Source organism: Zootermopsis nevadensis, unplaced genomic scaffold (assembly GCF_977971745.1).
Source record: "Zootermopsis nevadensis isolate Lab colony 2312 unplaced genomic scaffold, Znev_1.0 Znev_ptg000021l, whole genome shotgun sequence".
Lineage (NCBI taxonomy): Eukaryota > Metazoa > Arthropoda > Insecta > Blattodea > Termopsidae > Zootermopsis > Zootermopsis nevadensis.
Genome location: NW_028259153.1, coordinates 5139400 through 5160716, shown reverse-complemented (window position 1 = coordinate 5160716; position 21317 = coordinate 5139400). Strand labels below are relative to the sequence as shown.

The window sequence follows — 21317 nt, the reverse complement described above, 5'->3', positions numbered from 1 at the left end:
TCCAGTTGTAGAATGTAATCGTCATAATTGGTATTCAGTTGGGGTAATAATTTTTGTATTAACTTTTGATACCACACCATTCTTTTGTGTATACTCTGTATTTACTATTACAAACATGATAGTGGTGTGAAACTTGGAGGCTTATCTAGCAGGTGTAACTAACTAACTCCCTCCTGGTAGCAGAACCTGCAGGTCTGCCACTGACAACATCAAAGCCTGCCACCAGACACAATCCTGAGCCAATTCCATCCTCACAGCCATCCTCCCATTTCCTTCTTGGTCCGCCCAATGGTTTTCCAGAAGGATTTCTCACCAAAATTCTGTATGCATCCCTTGCCTCCCCATGTGTGCTACATGTCCATCCCATCAGAGCGTCCTAGATTTCACTGTTCTTTCTATGTTAAGTGGACTATACAATTTACGCAGCTCCTCATGATGTATTCTAAATTCCCCACTTATTTCATCCTTCCTAGGTCCAAATATATTCCTGAGCACTTTGTTTTCAAACACTTGTAAACTCCTTTTTCCTTTAAGGTAAGAGACCGTGTTTAACAACCATACAAGGCAGCTGGCAAAATTATTGTTTCATATATCCTGATCTTTAGTGTTTTGGTTAGCAAACTAGATGATAACAGTTTTTGAATTGAATAAAAACAAGTGTTTCCTGAATGTATTCTACTCACAATTTCATCATGGACCTAATTTCTATTTGTCATTGTTGTTTCCAGATGTGTACATTTTGAGTGGGTATAGAGATTTTGATTTCTGTACAATGATACTGTTGGCTGGACTTTAAATCCTGGTTTTAATAGTTTAGTGGAATGCTAGCTTGATGCACAACTATCTGGACTGTGCATATGCCTTGATGCTGGACTGATACATTTTAATGTATTAAAAATCTATACCAGTGGAAATTATGTCCAGAAGTGGACCATTACATTTTATAAGTTATTTTTAATTCATAGTTTCTGCTAGTCTTATAACAAACTGAGGCTTTTGGAAGGAAGGTAGCATGTAAATTCCTCATAGTTCATGTTAATAAATGAAGGAAGTGTTTCATTACTATATTTTGTTTTTAATTTCAGGTTCATTTAAAAGCAATCCATGAAGGTCAACGACCTTTTGCATGTGATGTGTGTGGAAGGAGTTTTGCCTACCATAACAGCCTAAAGGGGCACATGTTATCCCATGAGGTACTTCTGTCTTACATGTAATTGTAGAATAAATTCTTTAAGTCATAAGTCTACTGTAAAAAAAAGTTCAGGCAATAATCTGATGCCAGTCACTGATGTGCACTGTATGTTATTCTTGAAAATTTTCTTGATGTATTTTCATGAACCCTAGTTGGTATTGGAATTAATTGCCTTGAGTGATTTTATTTGTGAAAACAGCTATGTGCTATTAATGTAGGATTTTGAAATTACATGTGATTAAATTATTCATCTTGTGTTCAGGTATTATTATTGTATAAGGTGAAAAATAAAATAAAAATGTTTTTAGTTTTATGACAATAATTGGTGAATTACTATAAGTAGACATATCATATTTGTAAGGTGGTTGACTAATTATGAAGTTTTTTATGAAACATTTGCATTTTGGGTTGTGTTTTCATGGTAGTATCACAAATGCCACATGTTTTAACGTTAGGCTTTCAGTTTTATCTTCGATTGTATCAACAATAGAAAGGCAATGACGTGGATGTTTGAAGTGGTGTATATTAAAAGAAATGAAACTGGTTTCTTCCTGGTCAGGTCTGGCTGATCTACACATTAAATTAAAACTTGTCATTTTTTTTTGTGGCTAATATGACAGGTTCACTTTGTCCGGAACAGGCCAAGGGCCAAGAAGAAGTTTATGTAACATTGAACGAGATACGTGTATAATGACACATGGTGGACCTCTTACTTCAAGGTGTTTAAGAATTTGCCAGGAAAGACTGGCAACTTATTATATGCTCTGTCAAAATAGCCAGTGTCTTATCTGAGATTCAAAATGGTCTCTTCCAAATATGAGTCAGATGTGATTGCTATTCAGTGAACCTGCCATATGGCATAAGAGGAAGGATCAGGAGGTTACAGAAGGAGATTTAGGGAATCAATGTCTGCCCATAACATACATCAACACTCATCTTGTTTCCTTTGGACCTTTTCACCAATTTGTAAACTTTTCTGTGGCTCATACTGTTATTATCACAGTGAATTGTAACTCTTACTTACATTTTTCTAGCTTTCACATATCACCACAAAACTCATTTGACAGATCATTGTTCTTCTTTGATGCATTCTGTCAGTGACATGCCCATGTTAAATGTGTCATAATATTGTCATTACTTGAAACTTGAAACCAGCTGGGTACCAGTATGGGAAGATTTGTGTTGTTAATATCCAGCATCTTTCTTTGATGCTGCTAAAATCGCTTTTGTGTTACCAGAAAACTAAAGTTGACTTTACCTTTATTTTGTTTATGCTGAAGAATAGAGTTCTTTCAGAATTAAGAGTGGAAATTGTAATAATCATCGCTAAGATTTATTGACATGGTTCTTGCATACTCCTTTTCACTTTCTTTTAGTTTACATGTAGCATCCTTACCACCATTTCTAGTTTTTCTGTACTTTCTGTGCATACTGATTTAAGAAAATGGTAATTTTTGTTTTATTTTCAAACACACTGTTGTTGCAGAGGCATAGTAGAACTTTTTCATTTTTAATGAATTTTTGAGTTCAAGTATGTCAAATAGTGATTAACTTTCAGCAATCTAATTATACAAGTGTCAAAGCGCTTTTGTTGTGTACTGTATTATACCATTTCATTTTAGCTTTTCATATCTTGCAGGAGCAAAAGGCTGAGAAAGGTTATCCTTGTGACATATGTGGGAAGTTGTTGAATCATCCCAGTTCTGTAGTGTATCATAAGGAAGCAGAACACAACAATGGGAGGCGGTTTGTCTGCAACAAGTGTGGGAAAGGTTTCAAACATAAACAGCTTCTGCAGAGGCACCAGTTGGTTCATTCTGATGACCGGTAGGAAGCATACAAAAGATTGTATTGAGTATCTTAGAACTTCAACACATTTGAAAATAACACAGTAATGCTCTCTCTAGCATTGTTAATGTGCTTAACATTATGTTCTGCTTAAATAAGATCTGTGCCATTCATTTTTCTGTTTTGATCCAGAATTGAAAAAAATTAAATTATAGTTGCTTGTTTTGTATGTGAAGTAGCATGAAGTGCCTTCTGTGTATAGAAACATTATGTTAACTTGAAAGATTACTATTTATTGAACAATGAAATTAATTTGTAAAAACTTGTCACGTGCATTCATGCACGCACACACATTGATGTTTTTATAGGTTTTCAAACTTTTAACAGGTTGATGCCATAGTTCAGGCAATAATGTACTGTTAGAGTAACAAGTGTCTAACAAAACGGAAATATGATTCAAGTTCAGAAGGTACCAGATGTCACAACACGTTACAAGTTATAGTTTGTGTCACTGTTACAAGTTAGCCTGAAGTATCATCAGAATTGGTAACTCACCTGTGGTGCAAATTTAAACTGTACATTCCAATTTTTCACACTCTTGCACAGAGTATTGGCCATTGACATTTTCTGATTGAGCAGAATTTCAAGTGAGGTCACAAAGAAATTACAATTGAAAATATCAACGTTATTTTAAAAGTCATAGCTGCAGTCCCATAGATATTTGATTTTCTCTGACCGTGCCTGGGTATGATGTAGGAAGCCTCAGCTTGGGCAGAAGGACAATGCACTTTGTTAGATCTTCATTTGAGTCTCAGAATAAGTAGTAATGTGTGATCAGAGTAGACGTGAGAGTACAGCCAGAACATTGTGTAGTAAAGGATTTTGTAGAAGTAAATGTAAGAGTGTGTTGTTATCCAGAAATTGATCTTCAGAATTTTGTTCGGTCTGTTTATTTTAATTGATTTTGTTATTTTTTTTTCAGACCATTTGTTTGTAAGTCTTGTGGTGCAAGTTTCAAAACAAAAGCAAATCTACTGAATCATCAGCCAACTCACACTGGTGAAAAGAAGTACTTCTGTGAACTGTGTGGACAGCAGTTTGCACACAAGACAAGTCTCACTCTACATTACAGGTGGCACACTGGTGAGAGTTTATTCTAGAAAGTATATACAGTGAAACCTCTATCCATCGTTCCCGGAACTATCGTTTTCCCGGATGCATCGTCCGTTTTGTTCTGTCCCGAATACATCCCATATAAAATAATGTTACATTTTCCCGCTTCTATCGTTCCTCGAACTATCGTTTTATCGCATCGATCGTTCAAAAATCATAGTCCCGGCCCACAATTTTCCCGCAATGATCGTTTCTGAGAATTTAAAATGCTGGGTTTTGAGATAAATTAATACCGAAAGACGCACAATGTTTTTGGAATACACAGTAGCGGTAACCTGTTATGTCGCCCAACCAGCACATTCTTTTGGAATGAGGGTCAGCGGTGCAGGGGTGATAGTTGGAGTGAATGGCGGTGCTCATTGTCAGAAATTTTACGATTTTAATTAGGGTGCACTCATATTTCATTCCAGCGATGCCAGATGGCATGTGCAGTGTGAATTTCTTCACAAATGCTTTTATTATAAGTACAAAGGAAAGGCTGGCGGCACTTTTCATTCTTCTGGTTCATCTCGTTTCCAGCGGTTCAGGGTCTTCTACAGCTACGTTTCGTTGTGTTCGGCAGTAATAGTATTTCCATTCATCCTGTTATTGTTCGCGAAGAGGGTGGGAGTGGTGAGGAAGACGACGAATGCGAGCCCGAAGCTTTGCCGAGTTTTGCCGAAGCACACGCTGCATTGGCGAAAGTGAAGTCGTTCTTTTATGCGCTTAATATTAGTGAACGTGACGAAGAAAACATTTTGAACGTGGAAAGTGCTCTGTATGGTCTAAAACGTAAAGTTTCAACAAACCAGTTGTCCACTAAAGACTTTTTTGGTAAAAAGAAGTAACTTTGAAAGAGAAACATTGTTTTTTTTAAAAAATTTAATGCTTTCCCGCATCTATCGTTTTCCCGCATTCATCGTTTTTATTTCCCACCCCCGCCGAAAACGATGCATCGAGGTTTCACTGTATATATACTCTGCTAGCAAATGTTGCCTGGGCCCTGATTTATCTTATATTTGTTGGTAGTGAGGTGAATAGGATGATTTATTTATTTGAAGATATAGGATGAAAGCTTTCCAGTGTCCAACATTAAATACAAGGTTTATGAGTGAATTTTATGGTGTTTGTTTTGTCTAAAATAAATATGGATTCAGTTTAGAGTGAGAATGCTGGCTGCTTAAAATTTAATGTAACATGGTAATTCTCTTCATTGTTATTATTGGTTTCTTCAGGCCAGAAACCATATCAGTGCCACGTGTGTAACAAGAACTTCTCACAGAATGGCAACCTGCAAGAACATTTACGTATACACACAGGAGAAAAACCTTTCTGTTGTGATTACTGTGGCAGGAAGTTTACAACATCTTCCCAGGTGACTCTGATATACTTAACTTTTTCCAATTAATATTAATTTTACCGTGGCATTTATTTTTATTATGCTTTCTGTCCAGAGTGTAAGCTAGGATATCTCACTAAAGTGACTGGTTACTAGCTGGATGTCCTGACTATGAGTCCTGGCAGGCGCAGATAATTTTTCTTCACCGTCGTATCTACCTGGTTTTTTATGTAATTGATGCTGATGGCTATTTCTTCAGAGGTGATATGGTCTGAGTATGAAACTGGCCACTAACCACTAGGGCCAAGGTTAAAGAAATGTGTTTTACCTCTACTTCCGTGTATATCTTCATGGCTTAGTGCAAAAGTGCAACGACATCTCTACTCTTATCCTTCCTAAGTACATATTTTTATTGGTTATAATAATTTTTGCCTCACATTTCAAAATTTGAATGAAGTATTCCTTTAATTTTAGGTGTTCTCTAAGTGTTGTCTGAGTACAGAGACTTTTTAAACATATTTGCATAACATGTGTAATAACAACATAATCAGTGCATTCCAAGTCATTGGCAGGCAGCCATATATGGACCTGTCTTTGTCGTCTTTCCAAGTACTAGGCTCAGTAATTACAAAACAATTTCTCCATCTTTCTATAAGTCTTTCTGAGCATACTTTTGCTCTGGATTGGTGTTTTATGATCTTTTTAATATCCTGTCTTCAAACATGTTGTTCCCCAGTTTTATATCTAGGAAGCATGTTTGTGATGAGATGTGTAGTTCTATCAAAATGTCTATAGTAAAGAAACTGTAATTTGAAGATTTCTGTCTTCATACTCACCGCTGTGAAAACTTCAAATCTTACATAAACTGTAATTTGCTGTTGATTACTTGCCTTAATAATTTCTTTCTGAATTTGAAATCATAAAATTATCATCATTATATCATTTTAATTGAATGCTTCCAGTCCAAAGTTTTGAGAATCAATGTTAACGCACCATGGTTTGTACCGAATTGGGTTATTCAGCAAGATCTTCATATACCCTCTGTGAAAGAGGAAATCAAGAACTTCAGTGAAAAATATAGCTCGAGGCTAAGCATTCATCCGAATCGACTAGCCACAGACTTGTTGAAAAGCCATTGTGTTAAGAGACTTGAAAGGTTCGATCCATCAGACCTCACAAATAGATTTAACTCAAATTGATCCTCAAGAAAACTGTAAAGTAACGTACTGTTGTTTAAGGAAGATTGTCACTGGACATGTATTCTGCACGTCATTAGACAATATCAGAAGATTTACTGAATGTCCATGTAGGAAAGATTGTAAATAATTAGGGTTGTTATAAAAAAATTATATCATATTAATGGTTTATTGATTTTTGAACAAATAAAGTAATGTAGGTAAGGCACTTTCAAAAACACTTCATAACACAAGAAAAGCATTTTAATACACTGAATATCCTGAAGTATCTCAGGTTCTGCTTAGATGTTGTGTGCTTTGTGATAGAGTCTGTAATGTATGCTTCTGACACAGAAATGTCACTTATGGACTCATAAACAGAAATGTCTTCCACTTCACTATCACAGTCACTGCAGTGTTCCATAATCACACAATAATAATAAGAACAACAATACTAAAAATAATAACAAGCCAATACTGCATATGTATCACATCTGTTATCACAAGCACTTGCAAAAACCTGCTGAATGAGTATATACAGTGAAACCTCTATCCATCGTTCCCGGAACTATTGTTTTCCCGGATGCATCGTCCGTTTTGTTCGGTCCCTAATACATCCCATATAAAATAATGTTACATTTTCCCGCTTCTATCGTTCCTCGAACTATCGTTTTATCGCATCGATCGTTCAAAAATCTTAGTCCCGGCCCACAATTTTCCCGCAATGATCGTTTCTGAGAATTTAAAATGCTGGGTTTAGAGATAAATTAATACTGAAAGACGCATAATGTTTTTGGAATACACAGTAGCGGTAACCTGTTATGTCGCCCAACCAGCACATTCTTTTGGAATGAGGGTCAGCGGTGCAGGGGTGATAGTTGGAGTGAATGGCGGTGCTCACTGTCAGAAATTTTACGATTTTAATTAGGGTGCACTCATATTTCGTTCCAGTGATGCCAGATGGCATGTGCAGTGTGAATTTCTTCACAAATGCTTTTATTATAAGTACAAAGGAAAGGCAGGCGGCACTTTTCATTCTTCTGGTTCATCTCGTTTCCAGCGGTTCAGGGTCTTCTACAGCTACGTTTCGTTGAGTTCGGCAGTAATAGTATTTCCATTCTTCCTGTTATTGTTCGCGAAGAGGGTGGGAGTGGTGAGGAAGAGGAAGACGACGAATGCGAGCCCAAAGCTTTACCGAGTTTTGCCGAAGCACACCCTGCATTGGCAAAAGTGAAGTCGTTCTTTTATGCGCTTAATATTAGTGAACGTGATGAGGAAAACATTTTGAACGTGGAAAGTGCTCTGTTTGGTATAAAACGTAAAGTTTCGACAAACCAGTTGTCCATTAAAGACTTTTTTGGTAAAAAGAAGTAACTTTGAAAGAGAAACATTGTTTTTTTTAAATTTTTAATGCTTTCCCGCATCTATCGTTTTCCCGCATTCATCGTTTTTATTTCCCACCCCCGCCGAAAACGATGCATCGAGGTTTCACTGTAATAAAAATGTGATGAATAAAGGTAAAGAAGTATAAAATAAATCTGCCACAGGTAGTATCTGTCAGTGAACTATAGAACATTGGTTTCGTATAGCAGAAGAAGCTCAAATTATTGCAAGGAATGAACAAAATCAGCATAAAAATTAATAGCCTTAAATTTGTAACTGCTGTGAGTTAACACAATATGTGTTTAGGACAGAATATAAACTCAAATTAATTTGAAATAATAAGAGATGCAGTTTTTCTTGGAAAACATATATCCTGTCATCAGCCCATGGTCTCTGCACAAGATATTCTCTTCAACATTTATGTCTGGGTTTTTTTGTAAGTATTCTTGTAATTTTGGCTTTCTTTATATAATAATTTTCATTACTACTGTGAATTAATTTATAAAGAAATGAATAGTAAAAGTTTCCATAATTTTTCACTGTATGTTCATGTTTTGATTGCTAATTTTTTTTATGACAGTTCAAACTGCATGTGAAGAGGCACACTGGAGAGCGACCATGGAAGTGTGAGTTTTGTGGAAAGTCTTTCTTGCATAAAGATACGTGGAAATGTCACACTAGACGGCATAAAGGGGAACGCCCATTCCAGTGCCATTTCTGTGCACGAGGATTCACAGAACAATGGGCACTGAAGAAACATCTGCGGTTACATACTGGCGAGAAACCCTACTCCTGTAACATGTGTGGGAAAGCTTTTGCTGATTGCTCAAACCTTACCAAGCACAAAAAGGCAAGTTAATATTTGTAACATTATTAATTCAATTCAATTTGTTTTGTAACTGTGGAAGTAGCTGCTTATAATTATTCAATATAAAAAACTATTTCAAAAAGTGCAGTTTCAGATTTTTTGTCAATTCAGTGATCCATTATATGTTCTTACAGATAAATTGGGAGAGCCTTTGGAACAATAATTTATAGTTTTTGACAATTCAGACCTTTCAGAAAGAGCATCTTCAGTTTTTCTTTGGTTATATTTTGTAAGAAAGATGTTATCTGTTAATTCAGGAAATTAACACTGCTGCTTCTACTGTGTTTGCCAATCCTGAGCCAGGCAAAGCCAGTTTACATCCTCTCTATTTCAGGTCAATTTTAATGTTACTATCCCACCTGCATCCAAGTTTTTCCACTCTCTTCCCTTTAGGTTTTCCAACCAAAATTTAGTGTGCATTTCTAATCTGATTGCTATGTGTCCCTCCTGTCTTATCCATTTTGATTTCATCATCTAAATAATAATCGGCAGAGTACAAATTAATGAAACACCTAATTATGTAAACCGTGTTCTCAAAAATCTTCCTTTAACCTGTGTTTTTTCTTTAGGATGAGGGACCAAGTTTCACAACCCAATGAAACAACAGAAACAATTATTGAATTGGTTGGCACTGCTCATTCTAGAGTTAATGAAAAGGAGATTCAGATGAAAAGAATGGAAATACAGTGCCCAAAATTTTCCTTATGTATGGTAACATGGTATTTGGATTGTAAGGATATGATCATTTCATTGAAGTCTTCTCAGTATGTGAGCAAGCCAGTAGGGACAGGGTGAAGTCAAGCTTTCAGTCATTCTGATTGGCTGTTGTAGATCCTTCCTTCATTTAGTTGCCATGACAGCTTCAAATCTTAACTTTATTTGATATCTGTATTGGTGGTTGGTGGTGTATTTTTTGTATAATGTGATGGACAGGTCTCTGTTTTGTATACCCTAGCAGATTCTGTTAAATATGTTTGGGTACTGGATTCTGTGACATATTTTTAACAGACACTTAAAATTTAACAATTAAACTTGGTTGTGTGTAATGGATTTATGTTTTAGGTCCATCGTGACAGTAAGGATGGCATTATTGGAGGAGCTGGAGGTATTTCTGTAGATCGCACAGTTTGGAATATTATCCGCTCACATCTGTCAAAAGAAGTGGAAAATGATGGAAATATAGATAATGAAGTAAGGACAGGAGAGGAAGGTGATGGTGTGCAGCAGATTATTTATGTAACATATCAGGATCCAGATGACCCCAGTGAAGCCAAAACTCTTCATATTGTAGATGACATGCAGGCTGATGCTGAATCAGAGGTGAGTGCATCATTTTGTAGAAAAAGACAAACTTTTATGCATTTTCAGAAAGTGCATACATGTAGGGGTGTTTGCATCTGTTTGTTTGTTCACATGTCATATGTTCAAATCGTATGAACAGATTGCAGTGCAATTTTGTGTTTCTTTCTACCCTACATGTTGCCAAGCAAAGATAATTTCTATTTGTCTTTGTTTCATATAACATGTACTTTACATAAAACTCAAATTGGATTTGGTTGATATTATTAAAACAGCCCATAATATAAACAAACTGGCAGGTGACATAGATAATTAAAATCTCATTAATATTTATACATTTCATTTAACATGTTTTCAGTATGGTTAACATTTAAGAAGAAATAATGTCTGGCAGAGAGAGGACTCTTTATTTGTTAATAAATTGTGTTTCTTTGAGTAAACAATATAAACTCTTATCTACTTTTCTTGAAGAACCTTGGCTACCTCTGAGGTTTTGTAACAAGAAGTTTTACAGGGTGAAGTCATTAGCGAAATGCCCAACTGCCAACCCGGATGATCAGTTGACTACATTTGGTCTTGCTCCTGCTAACATAGCTCTCGAGGCCATCGGAACTTGCATTGCCTTCTTAAATGCAACATGTGCTTTGAATATAGATAACATATGACATAAATCTTGGAAATAAAGTTTGATACTTGTACTGTCCACTTTTTGAAAAAAACAGTACAGTGCAGTTTCCCTTCCACAGTGATGCACTTTGTGAAATCATCCATCTAGCGTTGTAACACGTTATGGGGTATAACTTGAATTGCTTGTCTGATATTGGTTTTGAGTTCATTCAAAGTGGTGGGCCACATCTCAGACATGCAACTTTTCAGATAACCTCAAAAACATAGTTGGGGTTGATGAATCAGGAGATCATGGCTGCCAATTTAAATCACCAAACAATGAGATTAGACGGTGTGGAAACATCTTGTGCAACTTCTCCATACTCATTCATGTAGTATGTGATGTGGCACCATCTTACTGGAATCACATAGCAATTTCAAATTGAAGAACTGTTCCCAGCATTGTATGTCTATGAAGCTACTAAGGGAGATCATGTTTGTCTTCAAAAAGTATGGTTTGATTACACATGCAACTGAACTGGCATACTGTACTGTAACTTTTGGAAAATGAAGCAAATATTGTTGGTTTTGATTTGGGTTCTTTGTGGATTCATCACTCATTAATAGATGATCACAGATATCTGTAGATAATTTTGAAGTTTGAAAAGGTCTCTGCACAATGTCAGTTGTGTTTGCTTAGCTACTTCCCTCAGTTAGTGGACGCTGCATAATATGTACAGTCCTAACTGTTCAGTCATACATGCCTAGCACTGAAGCTTGTTGTTGACTAGGTATTTGAGGACTCTGAATGACATCATTTGTAACACACTCATTGTTCTCAAGCATATGAACTGAAGGCTGCTGACCATGATTTTTTCCCCCCTTGTATACGAGGTGCGATCGGAAAGTTCCCAGACTGCGCGTATAAACACCCATACACTTATCTCAGGTATTAAATTCATCCATCACCCTTGAAGTAGTTCCCCTGGGAGTGAACACAACGATCCCAGCGCCGCTGCCAAGCCTGGAAGCATCCCTGGAAATCTTTCTTTGTCAGCCTGTCAAGCACCATCTGCGATTCTGCCTGAATCTCTTGCCAAAGACTTGCCAAAACGGCTACGGAAACCTATGAAATGCTAAAGCAAGAATTTGGGGAGTCCACAATGGGTCGTGCACAAACTTTTGTGTGGCATTCACGTTTTAAAAATGGCCGAACCTCTGTCGATGATGACGAGCGTTCTGGACGACCATCTTCGAGCACAACGCCTGAAAATGTTACGAAGATTCGGCAGGCCATTCACGAAGATCGACGTCGTACCATCAATGACTTGTGCGACATTGTTGGGATAGGCTATGGGACCTGTCAGCTGATTCTAAAGGACGGAAGCGGCCGTCAAAGTGGTGCAACCACAACTGGCTGCTGCATCATGACAACGTGCCAGCCCACACCGCCCTCAAAGTTCGGCAGTTTTTGACCTCAAACACCATGGCCGTCATCCCGCACCCTCCTTATTCGCCGGATTTAGCTCCGTGTGACTTCTTCCTCTTCCGAAAGATGACAATTCAGCTAAAGGGAAGGAGATTTGAGACGATAGAAGAGATTCAGGCAGAATCGCAGATGGTGCTTGACAGGCTGACAAAGAAAGATTTCCAGGGATGCTTCCAGGCTTGGCAGCGGCGCTGGGATCGTTGTGTTCACTCCCAGGGGAACTACTTCGAGGGTGATGGATGAATTTAATACCTGAGATAAGTGTACGGGTTTTTATACGCGCAGTCTGGAAAATTTCCGATCGCACCTCGTACTTTGATTCTCATACCATCACAATACCCACACCTTTGTTACATTATGAGAAGGAACCCTATTCTCATTAAACTTTCTTTAATATTTGCACTGCATTTGAATAAGTGATTCTGTTTCTCAAAGAACTGCACACAGGCAACACAGTGCTCTGACAATCAGTTATCCATCTTGACTGTTGCTTGCATGTTTCCAACCAAACTCCCATGTTCAGCATGTGGCCTTGAAAACCTCCTCTCCTAAACATAAAAATGTCTGTCTTCTCTGCTAGATCCTGTACAAGGTAAATTAATTTCTGATTCTGTTCAGATGTGATTACCTTTGCAACAGATTTATATTTGTAATTAATGCACATCAAGATCAATAACGTATGGAAAATGATAATGAATGCATTTGGGAAATATGTGTGTGTGAAGTATACCTTTCTGCCATTATTGAAATTGAAGGACTTTCTATCCAACTTATGGTTTTGGATATGTGAATTGGGCTGTAACCACAGAACTGGAAAAGCACTCATCTAGTTGTCATTAAGAAAGCTGTCAGAATAATTCAGGTGTCTGGTCACTGTTTATCTATATTGAATCTGGTCATTTCATTTTGTTGCTGTGTAACCTGCAATTGAATAGGGTGTTGAGGAGGATATTTGGGCCCAGGAGAGAAGGCGATGGGGTATGGAGAAAGCTGCATAATGATGAGCTTAAAAATCTGTACTCCTCCCCCAGTATTGTCAGGGTGATATTTCTTGAGTATGTGAATAGTGACTGATAGCTGAGGGAACATAGTGCACAATTTATGTAGTGATTATAATTCTCTGGTACAGACTGAACAGCCCGAGCAACAGAGTGATATGTCTATGGCTGAAGAACCTGAGTCTGTGACTTCAGTAGGAGGGATAATAACAGCTCCAGGAACAGTTGGGACAAATGGAATTGAATTGAGTCATCTCTCGCAGGCAGCAGCGGCCATGCAGCTCTCTGGTTCCCATTCACTACATGTAACAGATGAGGATGGTAACCCCATCCAGTTCACTATGCAGGATGGACGGCCGTTGCAGGTAACAATCATACTGTTGTGTGTAGACTGCTAATGGAAAACAGATCTCTGGTTTATTTGACAAATTGAGATATTCACATTAATATTGTGTGGACTTGCCAAGCTTTACAGACCTAGAATATTGTAGTTTTTTAAAAGTAATGTGTGAATATTAAGCTCTTTTTATCTTGGATGTAGCATGTTCAAACTCTAATTCATATTTCATGCATAGATATTCTGTGCTAAGTGATACAATTGCTAACTCTTCAGTGTAACAGACTATCCCTTTTGGACATCCCATGGGGTGCTTGTTGGGGGTGGTAGGGCGTTGTTTTCAGGCCGCTTTCCATCTAGTCTGTTTCGTTAGTCTTGACGAAACAGTTCTTGCCTCAGCACTTTAAGTATGAAGTTATTGCATTGCAGCTATATGAATAACTTAAATCTTTTCCTGTTGATACATGGTAGACAGTGCAAACATTCAAAGCTGATTCAAATTCTCAAATCATCTAAGTCACATTGCAGGGAGTAGAATGAAATTTACTTCCTGTGTTAGAAACAAAGCTTTTGGTTCAATTGAAATGACATCAACTGGAGCAGATTGTGTCACAACTGAAATAATCTTTTGACTATTCTTACTCATGTATATGATGTGTCTGCTGAAGGAGTTTATTCCAAACATGGACCTATATGCCTAATGCCATTTTTACTTTTCGGATTTGAATGAACTCATTGCTGATAAAGTGTTCTGTAATCAGACAACCAACAAAGAACTCTGAAAAGGCTTGTATCCATGTCACTAAGAGGCTTGACAAACCAAACCAAACAAACATCCATATAGCAGTTCCAAGTCAAGTAAATTTGACTCCAAGACGTTTGGCCACCATAATGTAAAGTATGGGGTTAATTTCTGAGAATAATTAATTGAAACAGAAAAATAAACAACCTGAACAACTGAAAATGGATGTAAAATAGGCATGTATGTAAAGACTGGTGTGTTTTTAGTTTTTACTTTAAAATATGCATAATGTTAAAGTGCTTCAAAGTCTTCACAGATTGTCAGAGATTCACCTTAATTGAAATATACACCTTCCCCCTCAGTAGAAAGAAAAGTTTGTTTGTATATACAGTCAAACCTCGGTTCACGAACTTAATTCGTTCCTGAAGGTTGTTCGTAAACTGAAACTATTTTTCCCCATAGGAATTAATGTAAAATGGATTAATCCGTTCCTGGACCCCAGATGATTGCTTATTTAAAATTTTACAACAGTACTTTGTGCACAAGTTCTTAACACAAAATCAATGGAAACCATTAAATCTATCACAAAAAGGATAAACACAACACTAAGCAAATCAAATATAGACGACAACTTAATTTAGTTTTACCGTACCTGTATGGAGGATAGTTGACGGCGTAAGTGGAAGGTGGTGAGGAAGTGAAATGTTATTGTTTGGAAGGGGATTCTTTTTCTTTTTTCTGTCTCTTGGCACCACTCGACTCTGCATCAGACTCACTGGGCCTCTGTCTCACTAAAAAGTTGTCCAGTGTGATTTGTTTTTGTCTACGTTTTAAAATGTTTCTAAAGTGCCACGTGGCATTATCATTGAAAATGTTTATGCTGCAGCTTGCTACTGCTTTATCCTCTGCTAGCTTTGAAAACATCAGTATCACCACTCGTACCAAGATTTTTTTTTACCAGGTCATCATGCAATCACCTTGCTTTTTCACAAATCATACCCTCAGAAACAATGTTGCCAGCTAACATATTGTTAAAATATATATTAAAAATTACAGTCATTCACAATTATAATAATAAATAATATTAAAAGGTTTAAAATATCATTTTAATACATTATTTTAAACCTAATATTAATATTATTTATTATTATAATTGTGAATGACTGTAATTTTTAATATATATTTTAATATACGGATCACAATATGACGCAGTTACAATATTTTAACATATTGTTGTTTATCCAAATTAGCAGCAATTTCCTCACTTCTTCAATCTTCTGTGATCTTTGTTTAGTAATAACTGTCATTCCTCTTGCAACATCGGCTTTCTTGATTGTCTCTCTATTTCTAAGAATAGTACAGATCGTTGATCTAGCCATCCCAAACTGAGTAGCAAGATCAGAGACACGAACACCATTTTCATGTTTGGCTATGATTTTTTTCTAAAAATCTATCATGATATTGGTATGTTTTCTTTTCACTTTGCTTCTATCATTGTCTTTTTTTGGCCCCATGGTGTCCTATTTAACAATTTATAAAAAAAACACAAAACACACTGAAATACAGGAGTGTTCGTAACTCGAGACACAGTACGTCATCCGAGACGCTTTGTGTTTGGAAAATTTGTTTGTAAACTGAATTGTTCGTGATCTGGGGCGTTCGTGAACCGAGGTTTGACTGTATATGTCTAGCGTGGACTGATCTTCCTTTGGTCATGCTCCATCTGTCCTATAAAGAAGTGTATTTTCTGTGAAGTAACATCAGTGAACTTGAAAGGATTGGGGGAGGTCATGGTTTATTTCAAGGTGTTACCCAATCTCTTATTTGGAGTGATTGAAGGAAACCACAAAAATCGTCAGTCATGGTAATATGTACCATGGTTGAGATACAAGTCAGAATCATTTCCACTTTCTTGGTTTGAATTTGAGGCTGTATTTCTTTCCTTTTCTGTACAAACTATAAGATCTATTCTCCATAACCTCACTGGCATCCAGGAAGAAGAGGAAGGTTTGTGTAGTGCTCGCCTTGCAAAACTTCTGATATGTTTGGTGCATGGATTAGCTTGAAATAAGGTTTGACGACCACAGTGACACAAAGACACCTATAAATCTGCATGAGATAATGAAGTTATGATTGTGTACCATATTTGTTCTACTGCAGTTACACTGTTATATGTTCCAATGTGTCAAAACTTTTCTCTGAGTGTAGTGTTGTAAGTATGGAATAATTGAGGTATTTGTGGCAGTCAAAATGAGGATTATGGTTTCTGGATTGACTTCAGTTGTTTTGTAGGTGCTTACTTCATCTTCAGGGTACAAACAAGATTACACAGTGTTATAATGCAGATTACCACAATCCTCATAAGTATACATTTCATTTATAGAATGTTTTAGGGGGTTTATTTATAATGGTGGTTTTGAATTACAGATTACAACAACAGATGGGCAGTCTATTCAAGTAATGACCACAGTGGATGGTCAGACAATTCCATTACAGTTAATGACTCATGGTGGTCAGCACATTACCACAGAAATGGAAAGTCAGTTGCAACATGTTGAAGTTGATAACACAGATGGCATTGTCAGTGCCATAACTGTAAGTAAATGCATCATGAGAGTTGAGAGGAAATATTAAGTGTAGGAAGTCTGAAAAAGTAATTTAATTATTAAAAATAGAACCTTCTTTACTCAGATTTATGGTTCATATCTTCAGACTGCACCAAAGGCCATTTGTCTGCACAGACATTCTTATAAAAGTGTCTTCTTTATTTGGCCAGTAACAATTAATGTACTGTATGGTAGAGAATAAATGGCAGCATCCACGTGTTACAGGAATAAGACTCATTGTTCACAGAAATATTCACAACAGAAAGTGTAAATACAGTAAGATAATATTAATAAATTAAAATTACTATTTTGAATTACTTAATATTAACACCCCCCCCCCCCCCCCATTATGTTGCTTAAAGTACACAAACACTACAGTATAGCATCCTGTTGTGTAATAACTGATGGTACATCAAATTATGAAACTAATAAAATTCACAAATACTTAATTTGAACTGTCAAGAGATGGCAGGGAAATTTAATAGTAGTAGTAACCAGTTATCACATTTGTAACAATTGAAAGGGTGCAAGTGGCTCTAGAAGCTGACATGCCTCTGAGCCCGCAAACAAACACACAATTGAATGGTTATTAAGTGAAGACCAGAGAATACACAGTACTGCAAATAAAACAAATATGTTACACTTTGTAAAGCAGATGGCAAGAAACAGCTTGGTGTGGAATGGCTATAACAAATTGTTTGCGAAATAGTAATCTATATTTCATCCATTTATTTACAGGTAATTAAAGACTTTGTTAGAAAAACTAACAAACCAGTTATGGTTCTGTTTTGTTCATTATATAATATAACACTTAGAAGTATAAATATTGAAGTTTTCTTGGGCAATCAGCCAATTAAGGTGACAGACAGACAGGAGACCAGCCAGATCATGACACACCAAGCTGCAGAAGAATATGAACATCTCAAGAGCAGAACAGTATGCTGTGCTGAATCCACGAAATGATAACGGTATCATGATTCTCCCTGCTGACAAGGCCGTTGTGGTATCAAGCAATACTACCACAACAAGATAAAAACTGTTATGAGTGGTGCTGTCTACAGGAGACTAACAATGGTTCTGACCACCAAGATAGAGAGGCAAACAACTTCCTTTATAAAGTCTTATGTCTCTGAAGATGTTATAAAGAAGCAGATTCCATACACTTCAGTGCCACCAAGACTGTATGACTGCCAAAGATCCATGAGAAAGATGTGGAACTGAGACTCATTGTCAGCTGTACTGCATCACCCACGTATCTGCTGGTGAAACATCTCACAGGCCTACTTACTCCACTTGTCAGACATACAGCCCACCACATCAAGTACTCTGAGACATTTATCCAGAAAACTAAACACCATAAACATACTGGATATGGACATCGTGGTGAACTTTGACATAGTCTTGTTCACCAAGGTCCCACTAGAGGAACACTACAGATGCTGTCAAGCACTTGCACAGCTGGACTATAAGTATTTTTAAAAAGGTCCTGACCACAACTTACTTTCTATACGATGATGTGTTGTATGACCAAAAAGATAGTGTTGCCATGGATTTGCCTCTCGACCCAGTGATAGCCAGCTACTACGAATACATGGAATATTTCAAACTAGCCATAAGTGTGACAATTAGGAAGCCCAACCATTGGTATAGATATGTGGACTATGTATTTGTATGGCCTCATGGAAAACAGGCAAGAATTCCTGAAATGTCTTAACAATATCCATCAAAATATAAAGTTCACTATGGAGACAGAATAGAACTGATGACTTCTGGTTTTAGACATCCTAGTCAGCAGGAGACATGATGGATCACTTGGCCGCATAGTGTATAGAAAACCTACACACACCAACCTCTACCTTCTTCCTCAGCACAGAAGCTGGCGGTGCTAACAACACTTGTTCAATGTGCATGGATGATCTGCGATGCTGGCAGTCTTGATGCAGAAATTTAACACCTAAAGAAGACATTCAGAAAAAGACAGATACAGTAACAAAGACATCAGGCAAGACAAGAAAATGCCATAAACACAACCAGAAAAACTGACTAGTGTAGTCATGTTGCCTTACCAATGAACCATATCAAGATTGGCAGATTGCTGGATAAATACATCAAGACCATCCACACTCCAGCCAAGAAAAATATCCATTCACTCAGACTTTTTAACGACAAACTGGGTCTGAACATCACTGGTATCTGCTGCATACCTTATGAATGCAGTAAAGTTTATGTGGGTCAGACAGACAGAACTGTTGAGGCTAGATGCAGCATATAAGGCATGTTTGCGTTGAGTAGCTGGAGAAGTTGGCAGTGGCGGAACACTGTAACAATACAGCACACAATATCTTTAACAGCAATGAAGAGTTCACTCTCAGTCAGTCACACATGGTACCCAATAATCAATGTACTCAGATGACCCAGAGACTCGCCATTGGGAAGGCAAAGCCAAGCAGAGCTAGACACGTGACTGCCTATTAGCCTCAATGGCTGACAGCAACCAATTCAGGCAGGGTAAATATATGGAAGTCCCTGGGCTCCGCAGACATCTGCTCCCTATGATGAGGACTGAGACGGATCTCAAAACATTTGCTTTTTGCAGCCACCTGACATAGCTGATTGCCTGAGAAGACTTCAGTGAATTTGGTTGCCACAAAAGCCATAGATTTTAAAAATTATTGAAATGTCTCAAAAATATTTAACATGCTTTATGACCAGTGTCTCCAATAGAGAAACTACTGTTATATTTCACCCTGATTATAATCTGTTTTGTATTTTGAATTTTTCATTTTTAGACTGGAAGCCAGGAGACAGAAGAGGATGTGTCACATCTGGTGGAAGAGGAGCAGGCCATAGAATTCATGACACAAGATGGACAGAAAGTGAGATTGGTTACATCATATGAAGTTGACCCACTTAGTCTGAGCACTGACTATCTTGCCGCAACTTAGTGACATTAAATGAGCCATTGTGAGTGAAACTTGGCTGTAAGAACAGTATTATTTCACGAGTTTTATCTGTGATTGATACTCTGTACCAGGATATGGTTTAAGGAATCTGAACTATTGCCATTTTTTCCATTTTCATGAGTTTTATAAGGAGTTGATCTGATTCCTCCTTTTTAAAGTAGCAGTTTGATGTATCATTTGCAAAAGTGTGAGATATCTGAACTAAAGTGTTTATTTTCCTAGGCCTCTTGTTACTTTCTGCCTAGTTATTGTGGGTGTATTATGTCTCACAGTGCATGAATTTGTGAATTTACCCTCCTAAGTTATGAACTTGATATATTTTTTTTGGGATGTCCAGGGTAATATGGGCAATCAAGACTGAATACAGATGTTGACCTGAAACTGTTTTATGAAACATGGAGTGGGCCATTTTGGAGTTTATCATTCACAACAGGTAATATGACAGGTTTTGATGCAGTGTGACATACACAACTGGGTGTATTAATCAGAGTTCTCGAGTAAGAAGGTTGCACAGATATGATGGTCAAAATCAGTCTGATATTGTCATTTTGAACAATCCATGTGCAAATAACAGAACTGACCATGCAAAAGAAACTAAACATAACTTCACATCTTTCAAGGTTAGATGTTTCTCATGAATTCTGGCTATAAAGTAGAACATTTTTCAGTGTCTCATTGCAATTTTGAAGTTTATTTCATGTAATGGTAAATTTGTTTATTAATATAAATTGGTGTGCGCTGTGGCATACACTATAACGTATAGAACTGTTGTACATATTCATTGTAAATAGAAATGGATGAAGTGCAATTTGTGGTTGTGGGAACTAGACAAATCCACAGAGTTTGATTACTGCAGAATACAAAAGGAAGCAGAATGATTATATGTATATAAAGCAATCTTTAACTGAAGAGGACTTGGTTCTCTTTACAAATATGTTAATGCTGGATTTTAAATAATGAACAGGAAATTTATCAGATTGATGGATGAACCTGAGTTGAAAATTCATGCAAAATAATGAAGCCACAAATACACAAATTCAAGAAGGCTATGTATAGTTTATAATGCTATAAATTAAAATTACATTTGAGTGTTATGTTAAAATAAATACCCATCTAAATATCTAACTAACTAACTAGATGGCTTACCGAACCCGAAGGTTCATCACCGAATTAACCAAAGCCCTCCACCGGACCCTGTCCTGGGCCAACAAAATCCAGTTTCCTTCAACTCCTATCTCCCATAGATCCCGCCTGAGATTATCCTCCCATCTACGTCTAGGTCTCCCCAGCGGTCTCTTCCCTTCAGGTTTCCCAACCAGTACCCGGTGCACACCTCTTGTCCCATCCATGCGCGCTACATGTCCCGCCCATCTCACCCTT

General features: G+C 37.1%; 1 protein-coding gene across 6 annotated transcripts in view; it reads left to right on the top strand.

The window, feature by feature from the left end:
* The window catches only part of LOC110836076 (uncharacterized), a 34457-nt gene extending 13399 nt beyond the window's left edge, over positions 1 to 21058 (top strand). For all 6 annotated transcript variants that reach the window (XM_087352342.1, XM_087352346.1, XM_087352344.1 and 3 more), the window contains 9 exons: positions 1086 to 1193; positions 2832 to 3019; positions 3963 to 4123; positions 5368 to 5507; positions 8610 to 8879; positions 9960 to 10217; positions 13421 to 13654; positions 16796 to 16963; positions 19764 to 21058. In XM_087352342.1, coding sequence (XP_087208468.1) covers positions 1086 to 1193; positions 2832 to 3019; positions 3963 to 4123; positions 5368 to 5507; positions 8610 to 8879; positions 9960 to 10217; positions 13421 to 13654; positions 16796 to 16963; positions 19764 to 19919 — 1683 coding nt within the window. In that variant the 3' untranslated portion in view covers positions 19920 to 21058. The remainder of the gene's footprint in view (positions 1 to 1085; positions 1194 to 2831; positions 3020 to 3962; positions 4124 to 5367; positions 5508 to 8609; positions 8880 to 9959; positions 10218 to 13420; positions 13655 to 16795; positions 16964 to 19763) is intronic.
* Positions 21059 to 21317: the final 259 nt, after the last annotated feature.